This window comes from Typopeltis vanoorti, chromosome 15 (assembly GCF_054136105.1).
Source record: "Typopeltis vanoorti isolate ZY-2024b chromosome 15, IOZ_Tvanoo_1.0, whole genome shotgun sequence".
NCBI classification, from domain to species: domain Eukaryota; kingdom Metazoa; phylum Arthropoda; class Arachnida; order Uropygi; family Thelyphonidae; genus Typopeltis; species Typopeltis vanoorti.
Window position 1 is genome coordinate 89,930,788 of NC_143563.1, and position 21,409 is coordinate 89,952,196.

A 21,409-nucleotide genomic window follows, 5' to 3' on the forward strand; every position below is an offset into this window, starting at 1 on the left:
GATATTTCTTTTCACAAATGATTTGAGTGAAGACTTCACGCTCAGCCCACATAATGAAGCTTGCATTTGCTTCAAAAAGACCATTGCATTCCTTTAATCTTATAGCATATTTAACATTCTAAGAGTCCTGAGACAGTCTTAGTTGCTTGCCTCTGTGCTCTCCCTAATGTTTTCTGATCATTCAGATATCCAGGTACCAGATCTGCATAGAAATCCATATATGGCGTATTTGTAAACTGTCACATCTTTATCCCTACTTGTATGTGTCCTTCACTAATGTGAAGGATGCATGGCAAAAATTTTCTGATTAATCTTTTACAGGTTTTTGCACTGTTTCCTGAACTCGGCTCTTTATCTGCCAACATCTCCAGGCCACTTGCCTCCTCTGCCTTCTGGAGTAAAATTGCTCTGATACAATACACCTCTGTCTAAAAATCCCACACACAACTCACTGGCTTCTATCAGCCACTCATCCCTGTAAGCAGACCACCAGATGAGTATTATTAATATGAATGTTCCTCCAAGGACCCATTGAGGAAGTGTTAAATGGCACCTCCTTCAATAAGTCCTTGGAGGAACGTTCCTAATAATAATAATAATAATAATCAACATCATATGGTAGCCTAGTTATATTTACACTCACAAAAAACACATACTCATCATAAGAAGAACCTGGACTTCACATTCTTTCTGACAACACATATGACTATCTTTCAGGGATGATCCCAAGTTCTACCTCCACCTGCCATGAGTTGAATGTCTATATTTATTAACCTGTATGTTCCTATCATTTCCTCTCTTCTCTCTGTTCCTCAAACTTTGAAGACCACATTCCCTCAATCTGTCCTCAGATGCACAGATCTAGAAGCCACATCTTAGTTACTCACTGCTACTGTTTTCAGATGTTGTCTTATCAAAGCATTATAAAGTGGGAGAATAACTTATTACTCCAAATTAATGTTCTCTTTAACAGAGCTGTTATTGAATGCAATCAACTACCTTAGTAACACAGCCCCTAAACTAGCTCACTGTAACCTCCTAAGTTTCTGGCACGTGTTTCTTAAACTGTGTTCCATGGAATTTGTAGGGGGTTCCCAAGTGCATACAGATGAAAATAACTTATATGTAGTCAGGGATAAAACCTTCAGTGAATGGGGAAAATTATTTAACTCGCAAAACTTTGTGGGGACTGTCTCTGTTTGTCCGTAGAGGGCATTATGCGTCATTTATTACTATATTTTAGTTATTGATATCAGTAAATGGCATAAACGAGATTTCAATCTGTTTTCAGTTGGAGTAATGTGAGTTGGCATAGTATTAAACATTAAAGAAATGGAAAAATCATCACAGTCAGTTACCTTATCTTTAATGGTAAAATTTTTGCATAAGTGTCAAAGGACATCTTCAATGCAGAAATGGAACAGCATAATATACAAATAACAGAAATATGACAGCGATATACCAGATTCTTTGCTCTTGTGGTTGGTCTTATTATTGATAGTCTTGAATATCTGCCTTTGAACATTTTTCAGGCTAAATATACTTGGTATAAGACTTAGGTTCTTTACCACTGAAGAGCATACCCTCTGTACTAAGCACAGAGTCCTCTAGAATAGGACTAAAATCCTGAATAAGAATCATTACTTCATTGTCCAGCTGAAATAGGCATGATGGTCTACACTGATCTTTTTTATGGGATTTTGATCTGCTCACCTTTCCTAATTTGGTTATTTAATTACAGAAATCCCTCACTTTACATGGTTTTCACTAATATGCTTTTTGAATTAACAAGGCTAATAAATTGATATCACAATTTATTTAACACGAATTAAAAATTTACTTAACACATTTGTTTATCTGGTCCAGATGAAACTTCTTGGAATGTCTTTGACTTTGAACTGAGATGTAGCTTTATCATATCACTAAATAAAATACAGAGAGAATTAGTGTATTAGAGAACAGGAATGAAAACGACTTTGCATAATGAAAAATCCTCTTCTCGTACAAACACTATATTGCATACATGCAAGTAAAACAGAGTTTTAGTGTCAATCTAACCAAATATACGAGGGTGGTCTAAAAAGTTCTCAGCCTAACATTGAAAAAATGAATTTATAATTTCAAAATTATTTTTATTTTTCAACATAATCTCTCTTAAGACTAATACATTTATTTCAGCAATTCTCCAGTGCCATTATCCCATCCCTGTAGTGGTTCTCAGTAAAATACCCCTCTACAGCTGCAATCACCTCTTGATTCAAACTAAAAAAACGCTGACCAGCGAGGGAGAGATTTAGTTTTGGGAAGATATATAAATCAGAGGGAGCCAAATCTGGGGAATAGGGTGTTCCAACAATTCATAGTGCTGACTTATCTAGGCGCTGTCAGCCCTGGGGGACTTTTTGCCTCAAGCACCACATGACGCCACTGGGCACGGTCCTCTGTGACTATCCACCACATTCCAGTCTCTGGCCCGACACCCTGCAGATCCTCCTCCTCCTCCTGATCCACCCATCTCCTTCTCGGTCTCCCTGATCGGAGTTGGGTCTCCCACACTTGTCTCACAGCCCGTTCGGGGCCATATACGGTGCAGGTGCCCCAGTTACTGAATACGCCGGGCTCACAGCTCCGTCAAGACGTCTCCCAAGTTGTACAAAGAGGGGTCATGGCAGACGGAGTTTGGAGGAGGTGGTCTAACACTGCCATACAGATCGTTCAGTTTGAAAAGGGGACGCAATTGGTAGTAGGCCACATTCGCAGCATTCACCCAACTCTGGACATCAGCTTCGACTTTGTTGTCTTCAGTCACAATAGACCCCAGGTACCTGAATTCTGTCACCTTCTCAAACTGAACAGCTCCCTCTAGATCTTGAGCAGCATGGCAACTCATGAAAAGTTACTTCGTCTTCTTGACGTTCATCTTCAAGCCAACGTCCTCTTCAGCTTCCTCAATAGCAGTAACCAGTGCCACTGCATCGTCCCATTGGTGCGCCATGACATTCAGGTCATCTGCTTAGCCAAGAATCCTAACCTGCACCCCCATGTCGACTCTACCTGCCATTTGCTTTAAGTTTCTGATTACTTTTTCCAGCACTAGATTGAAGAGAATCGGAGAGAGCCCATCACATTCATAGTGCAGATCCCTTAATTTTCCCATTACCAAAACACCTTTGTGGGCGGGTGCACTGTCCTGATGAAAGATGATTTTTTTCTTCTGCAAACCAGGTCTCATGATTTTTTCATCTAGTCTGGTTAAAAGATCGGAATAATATTTCCTGGTTATTGTTTTACCCTTTTCAAGATAATTAATAAACAAAATGCCTTTAGTCCCAAAACACCGATGTCATGGCCTTTCCTGCTGATAGAACTGACTTTGTCTTCTTTGGTGCTGAACAGCTGGCTTTTGTCCACTGTTTTGACTGCTGTTTGGATTCTGGTGTGTAATGGTGAATCCAAGTCTCATCCATAGTAATAAATCAACTCACAGAATCAGTTTTATTCTTGTTAAAACTCTCCAAGCACTATTCATATATTTTCATGCGAGTGAGTTTTTGATCTGCTGTGAGCAAGCGAGGCATCCATCTTCTGCAAAGCCTCTTCATGCAAAATATATCCTCCGTGTTCTTTTGAAATGCCTATAGTCTCAGCAATTTCATGCACTTTGACTCGCTGGTCATTCATTACCATATCATGCACTTGATCCATGATTTCTGGTGCTGTTACACTTAGACATCCTTCATGTGGATCATCTTCAGGGCTGGTATGGCCACGTTTAAACTCGCCAGCCCATTTCTTAATTGTTGAAAATGAAGGAGAAGAGTGCCCATAAACGTTTGTTAACTTTGAATGAATTTCTTTTGGCATTCTTTTACAAAGAATTTTATAACCGCACGATACTCAATTTTATCCATTTCAAGGGATACATACAGCTGTATAAAACAAACTACAGATATCCCTTGAATAATGCGGGATTTGATTAATGCGGCAAAATTAATTGCAACAATCCCTTTATATGCGCGGCAAGAGTTTTAATTAACTCGCCTTTAAATTTATCAAAATTCCACCAAATATGTCATCATTGCTACAACCCATGGACATGGGCATCATTGCAACTTTCAAAGCCAATTTTCTTAAGAAGATATTCTCAAAGGCAGTAGAAACAACAACAGGAGAAAATGTGATTCGTGGGAGCAAGTGTCTTCTAGCTGCATGAGAGTTGTTTGGAAAAGCCTTTTGCCTAATGCTCTAATGACTTAGTTGGTTTTCAAAATCCTGTGAACAACGTGGTTGAAGATATCGTTTCAATTGGTGAAGACCTTTGTTTTGATGGTGTTGATGCAGAAGATGTTAAAAAATTATTGGTAATTAGTTTACGGAATTAACAACGCATATAAAGTATATTAATTAAAGGTAACTTTAATGAATCACTTCTATATTTCGGCAACGTCACATTGCCATCTTCAGGAACATAAAGATATGGTATGTGCACGCAGGCACAAAGCAAATGAGGAAGAGAGCAAGAAACTAATATTGTTCCTAAGGTCCTAATGGTGCCCTCTGGCGGGCTAATTTGGTAGTCTTGGCAGTTGGGCTGAAGTTCTCATAATGTAAGTCTCCCAAATTTGGGGTAGTTTCATGCACCCAAATTTGTTGAGGTTAGGAACGTTTTTTAGAGCTGCTGAAGATTCTTTGAATAATCTTTCGTATTTAAACTTGCTGCGATGAATTATTTTTGTTTTCTTCCAACGAATTTTATGGTGGGTATCTAAGGCATGGTCTGCCAGCCCAGAGCGGCTGTACTGGTGAAACCGGATGTAGTCTTTGTGTTCTGAAATCCTGATATTTGTTGTTCTGCCTGTTTGGCCAAAGTAGGACAATTTGCAGCTGCAAAGGACCTGGTATACACCAGGTAGGTCTAGGGGAAGTGGTTGGTCTTTGGTAGAGCTAAATATAGAAGTGATTCATTAAAGTTACCTTTAATTAATATACTTTATATGTGTTGTTAATTCCGTAAACTAATCACCAGTTATGTCTGACCAACGTATAAGCCTTGCTACTAAAAAATTATTGGATATAAATTCAAAATATTTCAGTGACAATGATCTTCTTGAAATTGAACAACAACGTGCATATGAAGACAATGAACAAATGGAATGTGAAGATGAGGTTCCAAAGGGGATAACAATCAAAGAATTGGATGGAATATTTCACAGTTGAGAATCGCTTAAACAGCAAGTAGTGGATATGCATCCAGATGTTAATTGAAGAATGCTTGTTTGCCGAAGTCTAGAGAATCATTTTGCTAGTTATCGTAGAATTTATGCTGATAGAAAAAAACTAAAACTGTTCAAATGACTCTTGATAACTTTTTTTGATAAAAAAATTGCAGTAACTAATGTAGGTAGAAGCATTTATTAAACATTTACTTTGCATTCATTTTTTATCTTTCCTAAAAGAGTACCATATAAACCCATTATTAATACAGTAATCGATGATGGGCGAAGTGTAATTTTTCCATTGATTATTATATTTGATTAATGTGATTTTGATATATGCAGTAACATCAAGGAATTAATTAATCGCGATAATCAAGGGATACCTGCACTTGATGAAATGACTTGCAATTTGACATGGATGCTTATGACAAATGCACCAACTTAGAAAAAAAAAAAAAATCTTGCAGATAGTGTTGCCATCTATGGTCAAGGCCAAGAACTTTTCACACCCTCATATTTGTCCTTCCTAACATCCTCTTTCAAATTTGTAGTTGTATAAAACACGTGGTAAGACTTGTTTACAATACATTCATTGTGTGCATATATATCATTATCATCAGCTATTTGAATGAAGACCTTTCTAAGATTATTTCAAAATTGTCTGTCCATGGCTCCTTTCCCATGTCACCCCTGAAAATTCAGTGATATCATCAATCCACCATGATTTAGGTCGGCATCATGGTAGTTTTTCCTCTCATGGAATCCAATCCAGTTCTTCTTTTGTCCATTGTTGATCTTATCATTGAATAGTATGCCCAACCCATTGCCTCTTCAGATGTTTCATTCTTCCTGTGATGTCAGAGACTTCGGTTTGATTTCTGATAAAAAAAAAAATCGCAGTAACTAATGTTCACTTATTCCTTTTGTGATCCAGTCTTGTGATATCAAACAATTGCATTGGTGTATCCTGATTTGATGCTCCTGACATATGGCCTCTCCACTTGATGTTTTATTAATGTTTTAAGTATTGCACATACTTCTTTCCATACTAAATTGTGTTGCTCTTAATCTTTGAATTTCCTTTGCATTTAGTGTCCATGTTTCACAGCCATATGTCAAATATAGGAAGAATACATTGGTTAAAATTTTTTCTCTTCAGGCATAATGGTAGTTGGCTTTTGAATATTGATTGTAATTTTCCAAATGCTTTCCACCCAAGTATCGTGTGTCTTTTAATTTCATCCATGATATTTTGTTCCATTGATATCTGTTGTCCTAAGTATATGTAATGATCTACTTGTTTAATTTCCTCATTATTGATTTTTATTATTTTTGGTCTACTCAGTTAGCCTAGTGGATGTGTGCTTCGCAACCATATGCCTGGGGAAGGAGTGTCCTAGGTTCGATTCCCGTCGGTGACATGAGGAGCTGAAGGATCTTCCTCAGCCATAGCCAAATTAGCCAATCTTGGGCGTGGACAGTAGGATTTCTTCCCCAGTTTATCCTATGGTTTTTCATCCCACAAAGCAGCCATACCGGCCTTGAGAACTTAACACTATGGACATAGGATACACCAGGGCATAGGGCTGACCACCTTATCCTGTGAACGGTCTGAGGTTCGATGATTAATAAACCCTCGACACTGCAAAGTAAAAGAGGGGAAAGGAAGATGAGATGAGATAATTTCTGGTTAGACATAGCTATTGAACATAACTTGGGTATTCTTTAGGCCACTTGTTTTGCTAGCAATTTGGAGTTCATTGGTCTGTAATTCATGCACAGTTGAAGTCAAAATAACTATATCATCTGCAAAGCTTAAATATCTTCCATTTATCTTCAGACCTTTTTATTCCCAATCAAGAAGTTTGAATATTTCTTCTAGGTGTACTGTGAATAATTTTGGAGATATTTCCATTGAAATGAATTGCTGCTGTTGCATTGGTGTATCCTGATTTGATGCTCCTGACATATGGCCTCTCCACTTGATGTTTTATTAATGTTTTAAGTATTGCACAGATTTTTACTGAATCAAAGACTTTCTCACTAGGATGTAATTGTAATTGATATTCATTACACTTTTCAATAATCTGCTGTACAACTTGAATATGACCCATTGTACTAAAGCCACTTTGAGAGCCTGCCTGTTCCTTTGATTGCACTAGGTCTAGAGGCATACAAAGCCTACGAGCCAAGACTTTTGTAAACTACTGATTGTAGACTGATGGGTCAGTAGTTCATCAAGTCTTCTACTTCACTTTTTTTTTTGTATCAGAATTAGGGATTGGTACATCATCTTTCTTCAGACATAAGGTAAATAGTTTTGCCAAGATTTTGTAGATCATTGCTGGCTTGGTTGGCTAAGTGATTAGCATATCCGCTCTCCAGCCAAAAGGCCGGGGGTTCAAATCTCACTGTGGGCATGGATGTTTGTGATTGTCTGTGGAAATACTAGTGGTGGTGGCAGGTGGTAGATGGTGTTAGTGTAGTTGGTGGATTGAGTGGTGGAGACAGAGAGCTCTAAGAGTAGGTGCCCTCCCTCGATGAGTCTGTGGACTTCCTGGAGGTGTCATGTAATAATAATAAAGACATTATTATTATTATTCTCATCCTCACCTACAGCTTTTCCATTTTGCAAGCTTTGGATGCTCCACATAGCTTCTTCTGGTAGAATCTGTGGGACTTCAGTTATTTTGTAATTGTCTTCTTCTTCTTCATTTAATTCATCATCCTGATATATTGAGTAAAATTATAATCCTGATATAATATTGAGTAAAATTCTTCAATTCGTTTTGCTATAACATATATATCTCAGGTTATAGTTCCATCTCATAGTTTGACTGCAACCATCTGTTTATTGTTGGTCATCGTTTGTTAGTTGTATGAACATTTTCTGATTTTTTGGTACAATTCATCATCATCAAATTCGTCATGTGTACCTTCAGATAGTTGTACAGGATAATTATGATAAGTACTACGTGCAAAGGTTACATCATTACTAACTTCCGATCAACAATTTTCCTTTAAATTAATCTTTTATCTGTCAAGATTCCAACATTATCAGATCTTATATTTCTGTCTTTTAAAGTGCCTTTTACTGTATCAATCCATGTATATCTTTGTCTTTTCTCTGCCAACCTGGCAAAGAACATTTGTTTTGCTAATCTTTCCTCTCCCATTCTGTTTAAGTGACCATACCATCTGAAATTAGCTCTACTAACATATTCCTGAATGCTAACAATGGCAAGTTCTTTCCTAATCTCCTCATTTTTAATGTGATACTGAAATTGATGCTATCTGTTGACTCCAGTGTTTTATTTCTAACCCAACTCTCAGATCCATACGTGAAATTTGGTTTGAACACTGTCTTGTATACAGCTAATTTAATGTTTTGACTGACTTCCTAACATACCATCTTTACTAATTCTGTCAATTTTCATATTTAATTTACCATCTTTACTAAAAATTGTGCCTGAATAGCTGAAATCTTTTTACTTGTTCTATATAACATTTCTGACTGAGTTTCATCTACTTCAGCTGCCTTTTCACATTTCAGGGTTTTGATGACTTTTTCTACTTCAAGTATAGATATATATATTCCTCACTGCATTGGGAGAGTATTCTATCATCATGATAACATTGCTTGTTTCATTTAGCAGTCTTTCAAAGTAATTACTTCCAGACATCTAAAACATCTTTATCTTCAGTTTTCATGTAACCTTTATTGTCTCTGATTCCTTTTACAATACTCTTTTATCCATTTCTATTTTTTTTCAATAGCCTGCAGAATATTTTTCCACCTTGTTCTTATGTTCTGTATTCTCTAAGAGCACGAGCTGACTTGCCAGGAACTTTCAATGTGCTTTCTTCTTTTTCTTTACTGCCTCTTTAACTTCCTGAGTCCACCATGGAGTTTTGATTTTTCTATCCATACAGACAACCTCACAACATGCCTCTCTGACTGAATCAGTCAATGTTTTCTTCAGGATTTGCTGCTAGATCCCCAAGGTTTGGTTCTTGTTTTCAAACTCTTTCATTTTTTTTTCAATGATGTTGGTGTATTTCAGTCTACATTTCACCTCTGAAAGCTGTTCAACATTGATTCATTTTAAAACTTTCTTATACACTGTTCTTTTCAATATAAAATTCAATTTTATACTGCTCAAAACTAAATAGGGATCACTTCCTATTTCAAATTCTCTTTGTACTCTTGTGTCCTGAGCCAGTGGGAAAGCATCACTATCACCTATAACATGGTCAGTGAGACTTTTCTTATTTCTTGCGTCTTCTCTCCATGTGAATTTGTGCACAATTTTATGTTGGAACATAGTGTTAGTAATAACTAATCCATATCCTGAACAGAAATCCAGCAAGCATTTACTATTATTATTAGCTGCCTCAAAAAATTTCTCCCTTGCTTAGTAGAACCTTCTTTGGGACCATAAGTACAAATAAGTCTCATTGTCCAGTTTCCCATTCTGATATTTGCCCACATCACTCTACTTGATATTGAATGCCATGGATACTACCTCTTTTCCATGATTATTATTGCCTGAATATAACATTTTGTATTTGTTGCTTAGAAAGATCTCACCTCTTTTTGTCATCTTTGTTTCAGTCACACCTATTATGTTGATGTGGTGCTTATTCAATTCTTCTGCTAGGTCCATTTCTTTTCCATTGATGCTTCTTACGTTGATAGTTTGTACAATTGAGTGCATTGAATTTTATTTTTTAGGCTATTTGCTTGTTTCTGTTCTGTTGTACTAGCTATTTCAAGAGTGCACATTGAAAATGGTTTTGGGTAATAATGTCATTACTTTCTAATGGATCAGCATTGTCATCTATAATAAGATTTTTAAATGCATTGTTTAGTTCATGTTGGAATATATCTTTGTTAATGTTGAATTTGTGTACATCTCTGTTTTGCTTTGATCTTCAAAGCATTTTTCTTCTTTCTTTTTAGCAGTTTATTTGAATCTTACTATGTACAATACGATGGTCATTTCTAATGTTAAAGATGTTGATAACAGAACAGTCTTGAAAGATGTTTTTCTTATTGCTGAGGATAAAGTCAGTTTCACTAGGTTTTCCATTTGGACTTTTCCATGTCCTTCCTATGTGTTAATTTTTTTTTTCTTGAAAAAAGTATTCATGATGTACAGGTTACTTTTTTCTGTAAATTCTGTTAGCTTTGCTCCTCTATCATCTCTCATGCCATATCCAAAATTTCCCATTGAGCTTTCATCTGATTGTTGTATACCAATTCTAACATTAAAGTCTTCCATTAGAATTCTGAAATTATGTTTTCTTTTATTGTAGAGATCTTGAGAGTGTATAGTTTGAGATTTGGACAACAGTACTGTTCTTCAATTTTTTGTTAATCATGAATCCAACTCCATTGATTCTTTCCTTATCATGGCCTCTATAATACAGCATGTCTCCACTTTTTAATTGGAGAATTTCTTTGTCATTATGTCTAACTTAAGTAACTAAAATGGGACTTTCTTGAACTTTCACAGTTCAAGAAAGTCCCATTTTAGTTACTTTAGCTCTTTAGTTAGTTCAGTTAGCCGTGCTTCACTGCTCAGAGTCTTACAGTTTAAACTTCCAAAGTCTAGCTTCCAATGTCAGCATGATCAGGTTACCTGGGAATTCTTAGCGCCCTCTGCCTTCATGTTTAACTGTCTGCTGCCATCAGTAGTAACCATCTGGCCTCCAGGGAATGAGGGCCAATTTATTCCTGTTTGATTCATCTTGAAAGATTGGGCTAATTCACCACACTGGCAATCCGCCCACTGTGGATTGGTGAGTGGCAATATTTTCACATGAGATCGCCAATTCCTAAACCACTGTCCACATATATATATCAGGTCATCCCAAAATAATGTCTTTTTTAGCATTAAGTTTTGAAAGAATATAAAAGATAAATCGCTCTTGCTTATTTAATCAAGTATATATCCATTTGAATCAATAATGCTCTTCCAACATTGTGAAAGCTTCCTAATGCCAGTTCAATAGAATTTAGGAGGTTTGGAGGCAAAGAAGTCGCAATTTCAGTGCTTCTAATGTATTGTTTTGTTTTTCATTAATGAAATATTGCTAACTTTGAAATAAGTGGTAATCTGAAGGTACAAGATCAGGAGAATTCAGAGGATTTGGAAGCTTTCCCAGCTGAATTCTCCAATCTTGGTACTGGTGATCTTGAACTATGAGGGCATGCATTATCATGGTGAAAAACAACACCCTTTCAATTGACCAGAGAACAACTCTTTTCTTTCAGTTTTTCATTCAGCCAATCGAGTTGTTCACAGTATACTTCAGCTGATTGTTTGGTTTTGTGGTTTATCATGCTGTATAATACCAGCCATATTAACCAAATGCTGGATGATGGTCTTTTAGCTGAGGTTTAGCCTGTTCCCTTGAATGAACCCATTGCCTTCAGTGCTTAATATTCTTGTAAGCTATCCAGTTTTCATCATTGGTGACTGTTTTAAAATAACAGAAGGATCCAAGAGAAGGTTTTTTTTTTAAGCTTTCGTTCAGTTTGATTATGGCAGTTAAAAAAATTAAAAAAAAAACCATGGATGATTTGTTGTCAGATCTTTCCTCAGACATAACGTCAAAAAAATATAAAGAACAATTTATTACTTGGTATATTTTCAGTAAAAATTCATAGTGAATGTGAGCCTTTAAGTGAAACAGTATTTAAGATTCTATTCCATTGCAGTAACTGTCCATTTATGTGAAAGTGGATTTTCACAAACACCCTGACTGAAATCCTTCCGTGCGGGTCCTCTTCACCTGTTTGTGGTGACATATCCAGTGTGGTGATATGAAACTTGGTATCATATCCAATCTACTCCTATACATGCCAAAGTTGGAAGGGTGAAAAAGAAAGAAAATACAAATGATATAAACTGAACAGAATATCTCATATTGGAATACAAAGAGGAAGCTAGCCACCTCAACACTGGTCCTGTGTTGTGGTGGCTAGCTTCCTCTTATTGTCAGTGAGACAATTATAACAATTCACTTGTACTGTTGTAATTATGCCAGGCTTTTCGCTGGCACAGTGACTCGCTCTGACAGGTTTTTTAAAATACAAATGGTATGTAATATTTGATGTAAAACCCAGTCATGAGATTAAAAAAATCAGTCATGTTTAATCAGTTATTGGAGATCATTCTTACTAATTAAAATGTTTTATTCATTGTTGTGCACTGTGACTGTCTGCAACCTTAGGTAGAAGGATACACATCCTAATTGCCTCATGTCTGTTGTTCAACATTTCGTATATTCATAAAGGAAAATTTTTACTGGTTGTAAAAGTAGGGGTTGTAAAGCAAGCAGTCTACTGTAATTGAGTTTTGCAGATAATATATACTAATGACTGAAGGTAGTGGGACAGTAATATGTGCTGTTCTCTGCTTAATGGGAATATGAATCTATTAGAATTGATTAAAAGAAAAGTTTGAAATAGACACATTTAACTATTATAGTATTATTATTAAGTACATTCTTACTGATTGACTGATTTATATTTTATAAATATTTTCACAGGTATAAATCCAGAGATGATTTTGCTTCTGATATACGTCTCATCTTTGACAATTGTGAAACATTCAATGAAGATGACTCTCCAGTTGGTCGAGCTGGCCATAGGATGAGGGCATTCTTTGAGTGCCGGTGGGCTGAATTGTGGACGTGAAAGCAGTTCAGAATATATGTTTTGACAGCTATAGCCACCGTGTGGCAGCCAACTCAAATAGTCAAGAAGAATAAGGCAGTGCCTACATTCACTTTTAAGTGCCTGCTTGTTTTGAAAAGAGTTCCCTACGGGAAGTTTGTTACTTGTAGAAAATTAGCACAGTGTTGCATTTGTAATTAATTGCACAAATGTGGATATCTGTTAGCCACCTACAGTGTTACTTCATGGGATGCTACATCAGGTAGGATCGAGAAGCATCATGCATAAACTACTCAAGTGTGGGCCAGAAATTACCAGTTTCAAATGACCTGTTGCTTCAGGTGAGCATTGGTTCCCCAGTGCAATATCATCCTTTCATTCATTCAGCCCTATCAAAGTGCAGATAGTGGATTTAAAATAAAAATGCTCAACATACCATATTTCCATTACTGCAGTGCAGTGTAGATGAACATGATGAATTTCGTTGTATAGCTGAATATGATTTTTATACCACCACCATTCTTCAACACTGCTTTGTACTTGGATGTCTCTGAAGAAGTTCCATGTTTGCTTCATACTAGACTGATATAACTAGTGTCACTATAGTGTCAGCTACCATACCTTCAGGGAAGGCTTTATCCATAGTTATGGGAAAGCCCATCAGCATTCCTCACACAGTGCACAAAAATTCTGCTTTAATTACAAGGCAGATTGTAATAGAATTAAACTAGGTGCCTCTTTACCTGTTGCAAATCTTTAACAGCAAAAACAGATTCTGCATACCATAGTACAAAAAGGCCTTGCAAGCAAGGCCTATTTTTATACAACAGTTTGTCCATGGTTGGATAATAGCATGCAGAACTATTATTTGTGTAGGTTTCACCATGTTGTGTTGGCATAAGTGATACTTTTTTTGTGGACCAAGAAGTTATTTAATGTTATAATATATTATTATTATTATTATTATTTTTTTTTTTTTTTTTTTTTTTTTTTTTTTTTTATTAGGTTTGGGTAGTTTGCTTATAGATAGTAGTGTGGACCTTCATCCTGATCATCAGTAAACGTCTTTCACCTTGTTTAATGTGGAGTGCATTTGTAGATATACATAACATAGTTATATAAATAAATAAATATATATATATATAAGGTGTGTGTCTAAACTCTGGGTGGGCGATCCTCCCTCATCTAAATTATTTATTATAAATGCTTTTGTATTTCTAACCAGCCATGTTATGAATGCAAGGTTTATGTTTAAACTGTAAGAAAACCCTCAGCTTTTAGATTGCCATCTGTGTTGTTTGTGAATGTGTGTGTGCATTCTCACATGGTGAGCATGAATTAAATGGCAACCAGTGTCCACTTGTTTAGTAGTCCGTGAGGCTTAAAGCCTTGTTCATTAAATGAATACGCCATTTTTTTATTCCAGAGTCCATGTACAGAATATGTTATATGTGTTCATATCAGAAGGAACTTAATCAGTTGGTTGTTAGAGCATGTCGTTAAATAAAGAATGCTCAGTCTACCTGGCCAGCCATGTGGCTGTAGAAACCAATTAAAACCTCATATAAAGGGTTGTAAGTAATTCTTGTGGGAATTATGAGAACATAACAATAGTTTAGCAGGTTGTGACAATAAAGCTCCATGTGCATTGTTCTGTCCTGGCAGTTCTAGGTTTGTATAAGATAATAAAATAGACATACACCAACTGGTTTATGCCTTGTGGTGTTTTTTTTTCCTATTATTTATTTTTTGTAACTCCCTAGAGTTTGATAATTGATTAGAATTATTAAATTTACCTCTAGATTTTTGTTCTTAAATTAGAGTATTGATTCTCAAATGCCTGTATAGGAAGGTTCATATGTCCTATTATTTGAACATGTTGCATTGATTTTAAGGTGATGAAAATCATTGTCTCATAACTAAGAAACATTGTAATAATGCTGATTATTGGCAAATTGTCATGTTACAATTTTAAATATTTTGAAGGTCACACATTCTCTGGATGCTTTTAAAAAAATGAAGTTGTTCTTTACATGTTCAGAAAAAAATAATAATAATCCAAATAATATTTAATCTTTAGCTTATAATAAGCAGTAAATTTAAGGTAATCTAAGGCCCTAAAATGCACACAATTTTTAGAATTATGTGCATTTTAGAATTAGTTCCTTTGATTGCTTCTACATTTTCAGTCTGCTGATGGTTGGGGATTGAAATGAATGAAATATTAATTATACTCATTTTATTATAAAATATGAGAAGTGTTATATAATATAGTGACTAGCCACCCAAATGAATTTTTTTTCCAACCTGTCACTCAATGACAGGTTAGTAGCTTCAAGCTCATAGTTGAGAGACCATTTGCAAAACTGTTATTTTGCAGTGTAAGCTGGATATCTTTTCAGTTGTTGTATTGAAGTTAACCTTTTTTTCTTGCTATTTATAGAAGCAGAATATACGATGTTTTTGTAGTATTTTTTAATTCATTCCCTTAAGTCAGTAACAAGACAGCATTAACATGTAGATTCAGCACTAATGCCTAAAGATTTAGCATTTAAACTGAATATTTTCTTCCTATTCTCTGAAAACACACCTTCTATACTACTTTTTTTTTTTTTTTTTTTTTTATGGTAAGGATAAGTATATCATAAGTTTGAGTTAGTGGTAGGAGAAATTAATTCTAATTTGTTTCTTCTTATTTCTTCATTATTTTGTGCTGAAAGCATTGCATGATCAAAAAAATTTTTAGGCTGCTATTTCATAAGGAAAGGACTACCAAAATGTGATCTCTCTCTCTCTCTCAAATACTTGTGATGCAGTAAATAAAATTGCACTTATTCAGAACTTGAAAAATGTTATTACTTTTTTTAAAGTTCATTTGAATATATGTGCAACAGGTAGTTGAAGCTAAACGCAAGTTATAATTTGTCAAGAACTGGCATTATATTTGCGCATGACCATCTTTTAAATAATTATTTTGCTCATGGAGCTTTTTTGTCATTTTTGGATGTCCAGCATCTAGATTTTTTTTCTGAAATTTGATGAGTTTGAGTAACAGTGCTATCAACAGTTACTTCACATAATGTACTTCCAACTTCCCCTAAAGAATTTGAGCTTTAAACAACAGTAAATATATTGGAGGTGCTTTTTTTAAAACATGGTGTGTTGACAAATTTTATAGCAGAAATAACAATAAATTTGGCATCTGATATTTTCATTCTCTCCAGCAAAGCCATTGCTTACCTTATTTTGAACTGATTGTTGCATCCCCAGTGTCATCAGATATTTTTCAATGTTGGTATCTATTTTACAGTAATTCTCAAAAACTTTGAGAATTGATAACTGCTTTTGATAACCACTGTTGGAGTCTTTTGTGAAACAACATTCTACCATTTCACAAGTCTTTTGTAATAACTTTCATATTTTCTTTTCCATTTTTCATTCAAACTGCTTCAAAAACTGATAATTATGATATCTACAAAACAAAGTATAAAAAGTCAAAAAAAAAAAAAAAAAAAAAAATTATATGACACCACCAACCTTCAAGGACTCGTTGTGACACGGCACAACGAAAAAAGAAAAGTCTAGAAAATTGAACTTGATTAAATACTGTGTGCATATGTGTGTGTGAGAGAGAGAGAGAGCACACAAGTATGTAAAACAGAAACTTAAATGTTGCATCGCAAGAGATTCCCTCCTGCATATGTCATTTGTCTTATTAGTTTTAACTTGTTGCTTTCTTAGAAAAACTAAAGAAAGTTAACAGGGACTATAACTTGACTTCATATAAACCTAATTAATGCTATGTTGTTAATTCTGTCTGCATAACCAGTTGACAGGCATAGCTATGACAGTCAGTTGTTTCTTGTTGGTTTTGTCTGTTGGGTATACCATGCTTTTTCTAAAAATGCAACAATCTGATATACTCTGAAATTGCTTACCAGTCTTCTAAGCTAGAATTCTGGTATAACACACCAGTTAGTAAACTGTTGTTCTTTGGTTATTGGGAAAGAGTCAAGAGAGTGGAAATAACTAGTTTTGGAAATGAAACACTTTTCTTGCCTTTGTTAGTTGTTTTAAATATAATTCAGGATTTTGGAATCTGTGGTCTTTAGACCAATTATCTCCTTTTTCTGTACACTTCTTTCTCTCTCCCACCTTTTCCCATGCATTTATTTAATGATTTTAAAATCATAAAATATAAAAGTTATTAATTTAGTGTAAATGAAGAAAAAATAAATACATTGATTTTTTTAAAAAAAATTTTCAGTCAATTATTTTAGAAGTTATCTTATGCTTTTTTTTTTTTTTTGGCAAATGTAAAGAAATTAATCTTTTTTGCATCTATACATATGCATTTATGAGATAATGCAATCACTTTTTTACATTGTTCATATAATTTTCACAGAGCCAAATGGAAATCCCTTGCTGCAATTTTTAGCCTTCTATGCAAAAACGATTCTTCCTTGCCTAATTTATTAATCAAGTTGAATCACTATTTTCAAGTCCAGAATATCATTAAAAATAAGTATTTTAATAGTCATTAAAATAAAACAAGGTAACTTTATTTGAAACACAAGCAGAAATTTTAGATAATTGCAAGTTAATGATCCAGTGTTAGTGTATATATATATGTATACATTTACACTCTTGAAGATGCTGGAGTATAAACTGTTTGATGCCAATCTTAGTTTTCTGGTAAATTTTTATCCCCTTACATAACCTGAGAATATATTATATAAAAAATAACTAAGAAAAATTAAGTTATATATATATATACAGTAACCCCTCAGTTATTTAACCAGTGGGAGAGCAGTTTGTCAGCTAGATGATTAAAAGTCAATAACTGGAGGTACAGTTATGTGCCAGAAGTCACTTGACGCCACTAACCATTTAAGGGTTGGTTAATTGAAGGTGTGTTCATTTGATGGTTTGATAATTTAGAAATCACTATTTAAAATAATTATAAAAGCATAAAATCATACATAAAATATTTATGTGAATACTTTCTATACACATGGCAGTATCCATGTATAATTTAAAAGTAACAGTCATCTCTTAACTTCCTAGTTTTAAAAAAAAAAAAAAATTTATTGTCATTTCCATTTTGAAAAGCATATGGTTTTATCCTCTGTCTTCTCTTTCTCTCTCATCATGTGTGTGTGTGTTTGTGTGTATATATTATGATATTATAGAAGATATTATAATAGTACTACATGAAAAGTTGCACCATTATTAACTTCCAACCGACAGTTTTCCTTCTAATTAATCTGTCACAACTCCAACATCATCAGATCATATATATTTCTATCTTCTAAGATACTTTTTACTCTATTAATCCACCTAGATCTTGGTCTTCCTCTGGATCTTTTTTCTGCCAACCTGGAAAAGAACACTTGTTTTGCTCATATTTCTTCTCCCATTCTGTTTAAATGACCATACTATCTGAGATCAGCTCTGCTAACACATTTCTGAACTGGCAAACAATGGCAAGTTCTTTCCTAATATCCTCATTTTTAATGTGATACTGCCATTGATGCTATCTGTTGACTCCATAATCTTTCTCAGAATTCCCATATCTGTGGTCTCCAGTCTTTGATCAAGTGTTTTATTTCTAAACCAGCTGTAGGTCCATAAAATTGGTTTGAACAGTCTTGTATACAGCAAATTATTTTGACTAATTTCTTTCTTATTCCAAATAAATTTATTCAGCTGACTTCCTACCATATCAGCTTTACTAATTATGTTGTGTATTTCCATATTTAATTTGCCATCTTCACTGAATTTTCAGCTTTCACTTTCAGCTACTTAGGCACATTTGTGTCTAAGTAGATGAAATGTTTTTCTTCTGTAGGTTCACCATTCAGGATACAACTGATGTTTTATGTTTCTGCCTATTTTTATTGTCTTTTCGTTGCTAATTTTCATACCAAATTTATTACAACAGGTATTCGATTCAGAAGTATAACATCATCTGCATAGAGTTCTAAGATTAACATTGCAATCTTAGTATTAGATTTAATATCACTTCTCTTCATAATGTGATCCACATAGTTAATGAATAACAGTGGAGGTAATATGCACCCTTGTTGTACCCCTGATTTTACCTCATACCATCTTTCTCTAACTCCTTCAAGTTTTAACTGCTGACTTACAGCTTAAATAGAGACTATGTAATGCTTGATATAATGTCCCATTTACATCATATAACTGTAGCATTTGAAAAGCTTTCCTCTTGGTAACTTGTCATATGCCTTTTTCAGATCTCTGAAACTCGAATATAAATCCTTGTTATATTCCGAAGATTCCTCATCTATTTGTTTTAAAGTGAAAATCTGATTCTGCCAACAATTATTTGGCCTGAATACAGCTTATTTTTCACCAGTTTTCCCTTCCGCAATTTTTCTTAGCCACTTGTCAAATATACTTACATAAATCTTACCAGAACACTCAGTAGGGAAATACCTCTCTCTCTCTCTTTCTCTGTAGTTCTTACATTCAGCTTTATTTCCTTTTTTTATAGATAGGTACTATGAGAGCTCTAATCCAGTCATTCAGAATTCAACCCTCTGACCAGGCCTTCTGAATTTTGCAATGCAGCCACTGTAAAACTTTTATACCGCAATATTTGGACATTTTCTTTGAATTTCATCCACTCCACTGCCTTTCTACATTTTAGGTTTTTAATGACTTTTTGCTTTAAGTATGGATATGTATTCCTGACTGCATTCCTGTTAGGAGTTTTCCACCACCATGCTGACACTGTTTGTTTCATTTAGTGATCTTTCCAAGTAATTGCTTCAGACATCTTGAATATCTTTATCTTCAGTTTTTGTGTCACCTTTATCATCTTTGATTCCTTTTACAGTACCCATTTGTAAGCTTTTTTCTTAGCCTCCAGAATATTTTGTCATCTTCCTGGTATTTATTTTAATGTTGTTATTGTATATGCACCTACATGGAGTCCAAAGATTCCTCATGGGAGACCAAAACTATCCACACAGTTTATCATACCTCTTTGAACCCATTCACAGACGGAGCACTCAGAATCAACTCTGACAACCCATTACTCATTCACAACTCTCCAAGGAAAAAATCTAGCCATAACACCCCTACTAACAACACTTTTATTTGACTTCCAGTGGTGACCTCTTCTTCTGGACCTTCAGTCCAAGTGTGCTGAAGTAGTTCTCCTGCATCAATCCTTTAAGTAACTTAAATGTTTTTATCATATCCCCTCTTTTTCTTCTATCAACTAACTTCTGCAGGCCACACGCTCTCAATCAATTCTTATAGGGAACAGTCCACTTTTCATCTTGATTGCTTGCCTCTGAATCTTCTTATCTCTAAAGAAACCAGACCTGAGCACAATAATCCAGATGTGGACATATCAAGGCCTTAAACAGGAATAACAACTTCCTTCTTACCAAAGGTCTTCCCATCACTTTTATTTAGCTAGCCTTATATAATGCTTTGCTCTCTTACGTTTTGCTCTGCATTCTCTAAGAGCTCTAGATGATTTACTTGGCAGGCACTTTCAATATGCCTTCTTCTTCTCCATGACTGCCATTTTAACTTCCTGAGTTCACCATGAAGTTCTGTTCTTTCTATCCTTACTGACAATCTTGTCACACCTCTCTGGCTGAATCAGTCAATGTTTTCTTCAGGGTTTGCCATTGATGGGTGTGTGTATATGTATGTATGTATATATATATATATATATATATTTATTTTTTATTTATTTATTTTTTTTTTTCAATTCCATATTAGGCACCCAATGAAATCTTCTAGGAAGATGAAACTATTCATGCATTCAAAATAATAATTTTTTTTTTCTGTTTTGTTATCCTTAGTTTTTAGTCATTTCAGTTTCTTCAATACACATGCAGTAAAGTAGTTTATAATTCTGCACCAAAATAAACTATTTCTTGCTGCATGCTTTTGTATTTCTATGTATTTATAAATGATTGGACAACTCATGGCGCTTATCTGGGGAACAGGATATATAATTGTCCACAGCTCAGGATAAAATTTATAGTAATACTTCAAAATATTTTGTGTTTGAGTAAATTTATGCATAAATATGTATTTGTCATGTTTAAGAACAAAATCACTAATATTTTAGCAAAATGTACATTGCTTTAAAGTTCTAGTTTGTATAATAAACAAATATCGCACTGAAGTAGTTCCCCTGCATCAATCCTATAAAACCCTTTAAGTAACTTAAATGTTTCTATCATATCCCCCCTCTTTTTCTCCTATCAACCAACTTCTGCGGTCCACACACACACACTCAATCAATTCTCATAACCCACCAGACAGCTTTTCAGTAGCATACTATAAAACAACTATTCATTCTTTGTATAGTAATCCCTCAATATTCAAACACCACAGGAAATCACTTTGCTAATTAAATAATTGAAGGATTGGTTAATTTAAGACACAATTGCATATGCGGTGATGTAACAGAAGTATGCTGACACTCTTGTTCAAAAGCCAGTTAACCGAA

The 21,409-nt window shown here is 34.7% G+C and overlaps 1 protein-coding gene across 1 annotated transcript in view; it reads left to right on the plus strand.

Annotated features, from left to right (window-relative positions):
- Positions 1-13,676, plus strand: part of LOC150098964 (bromodomain adjacent to zinc finger domain protein 2B-like) — a 632,705-nt gene extending 619,029 nt beyond the window's left edge. Inside the window, exon 35 of the mRNA XM_090405782.1 lies at positions 12,777-13,676. Within this exon, the coding sequence (XP_090261908.1) occupies positions 12,777-12,924 (148 nt within the window). The 3' untranslated portion in view covers positions 12,925-13,676. The remainder of the gene's footprint in view (positions 1-12,776) is intronic.
- The last annotated feature ends 7,733 nt before the right edge of the window (positions 13,677-21,409 follow it).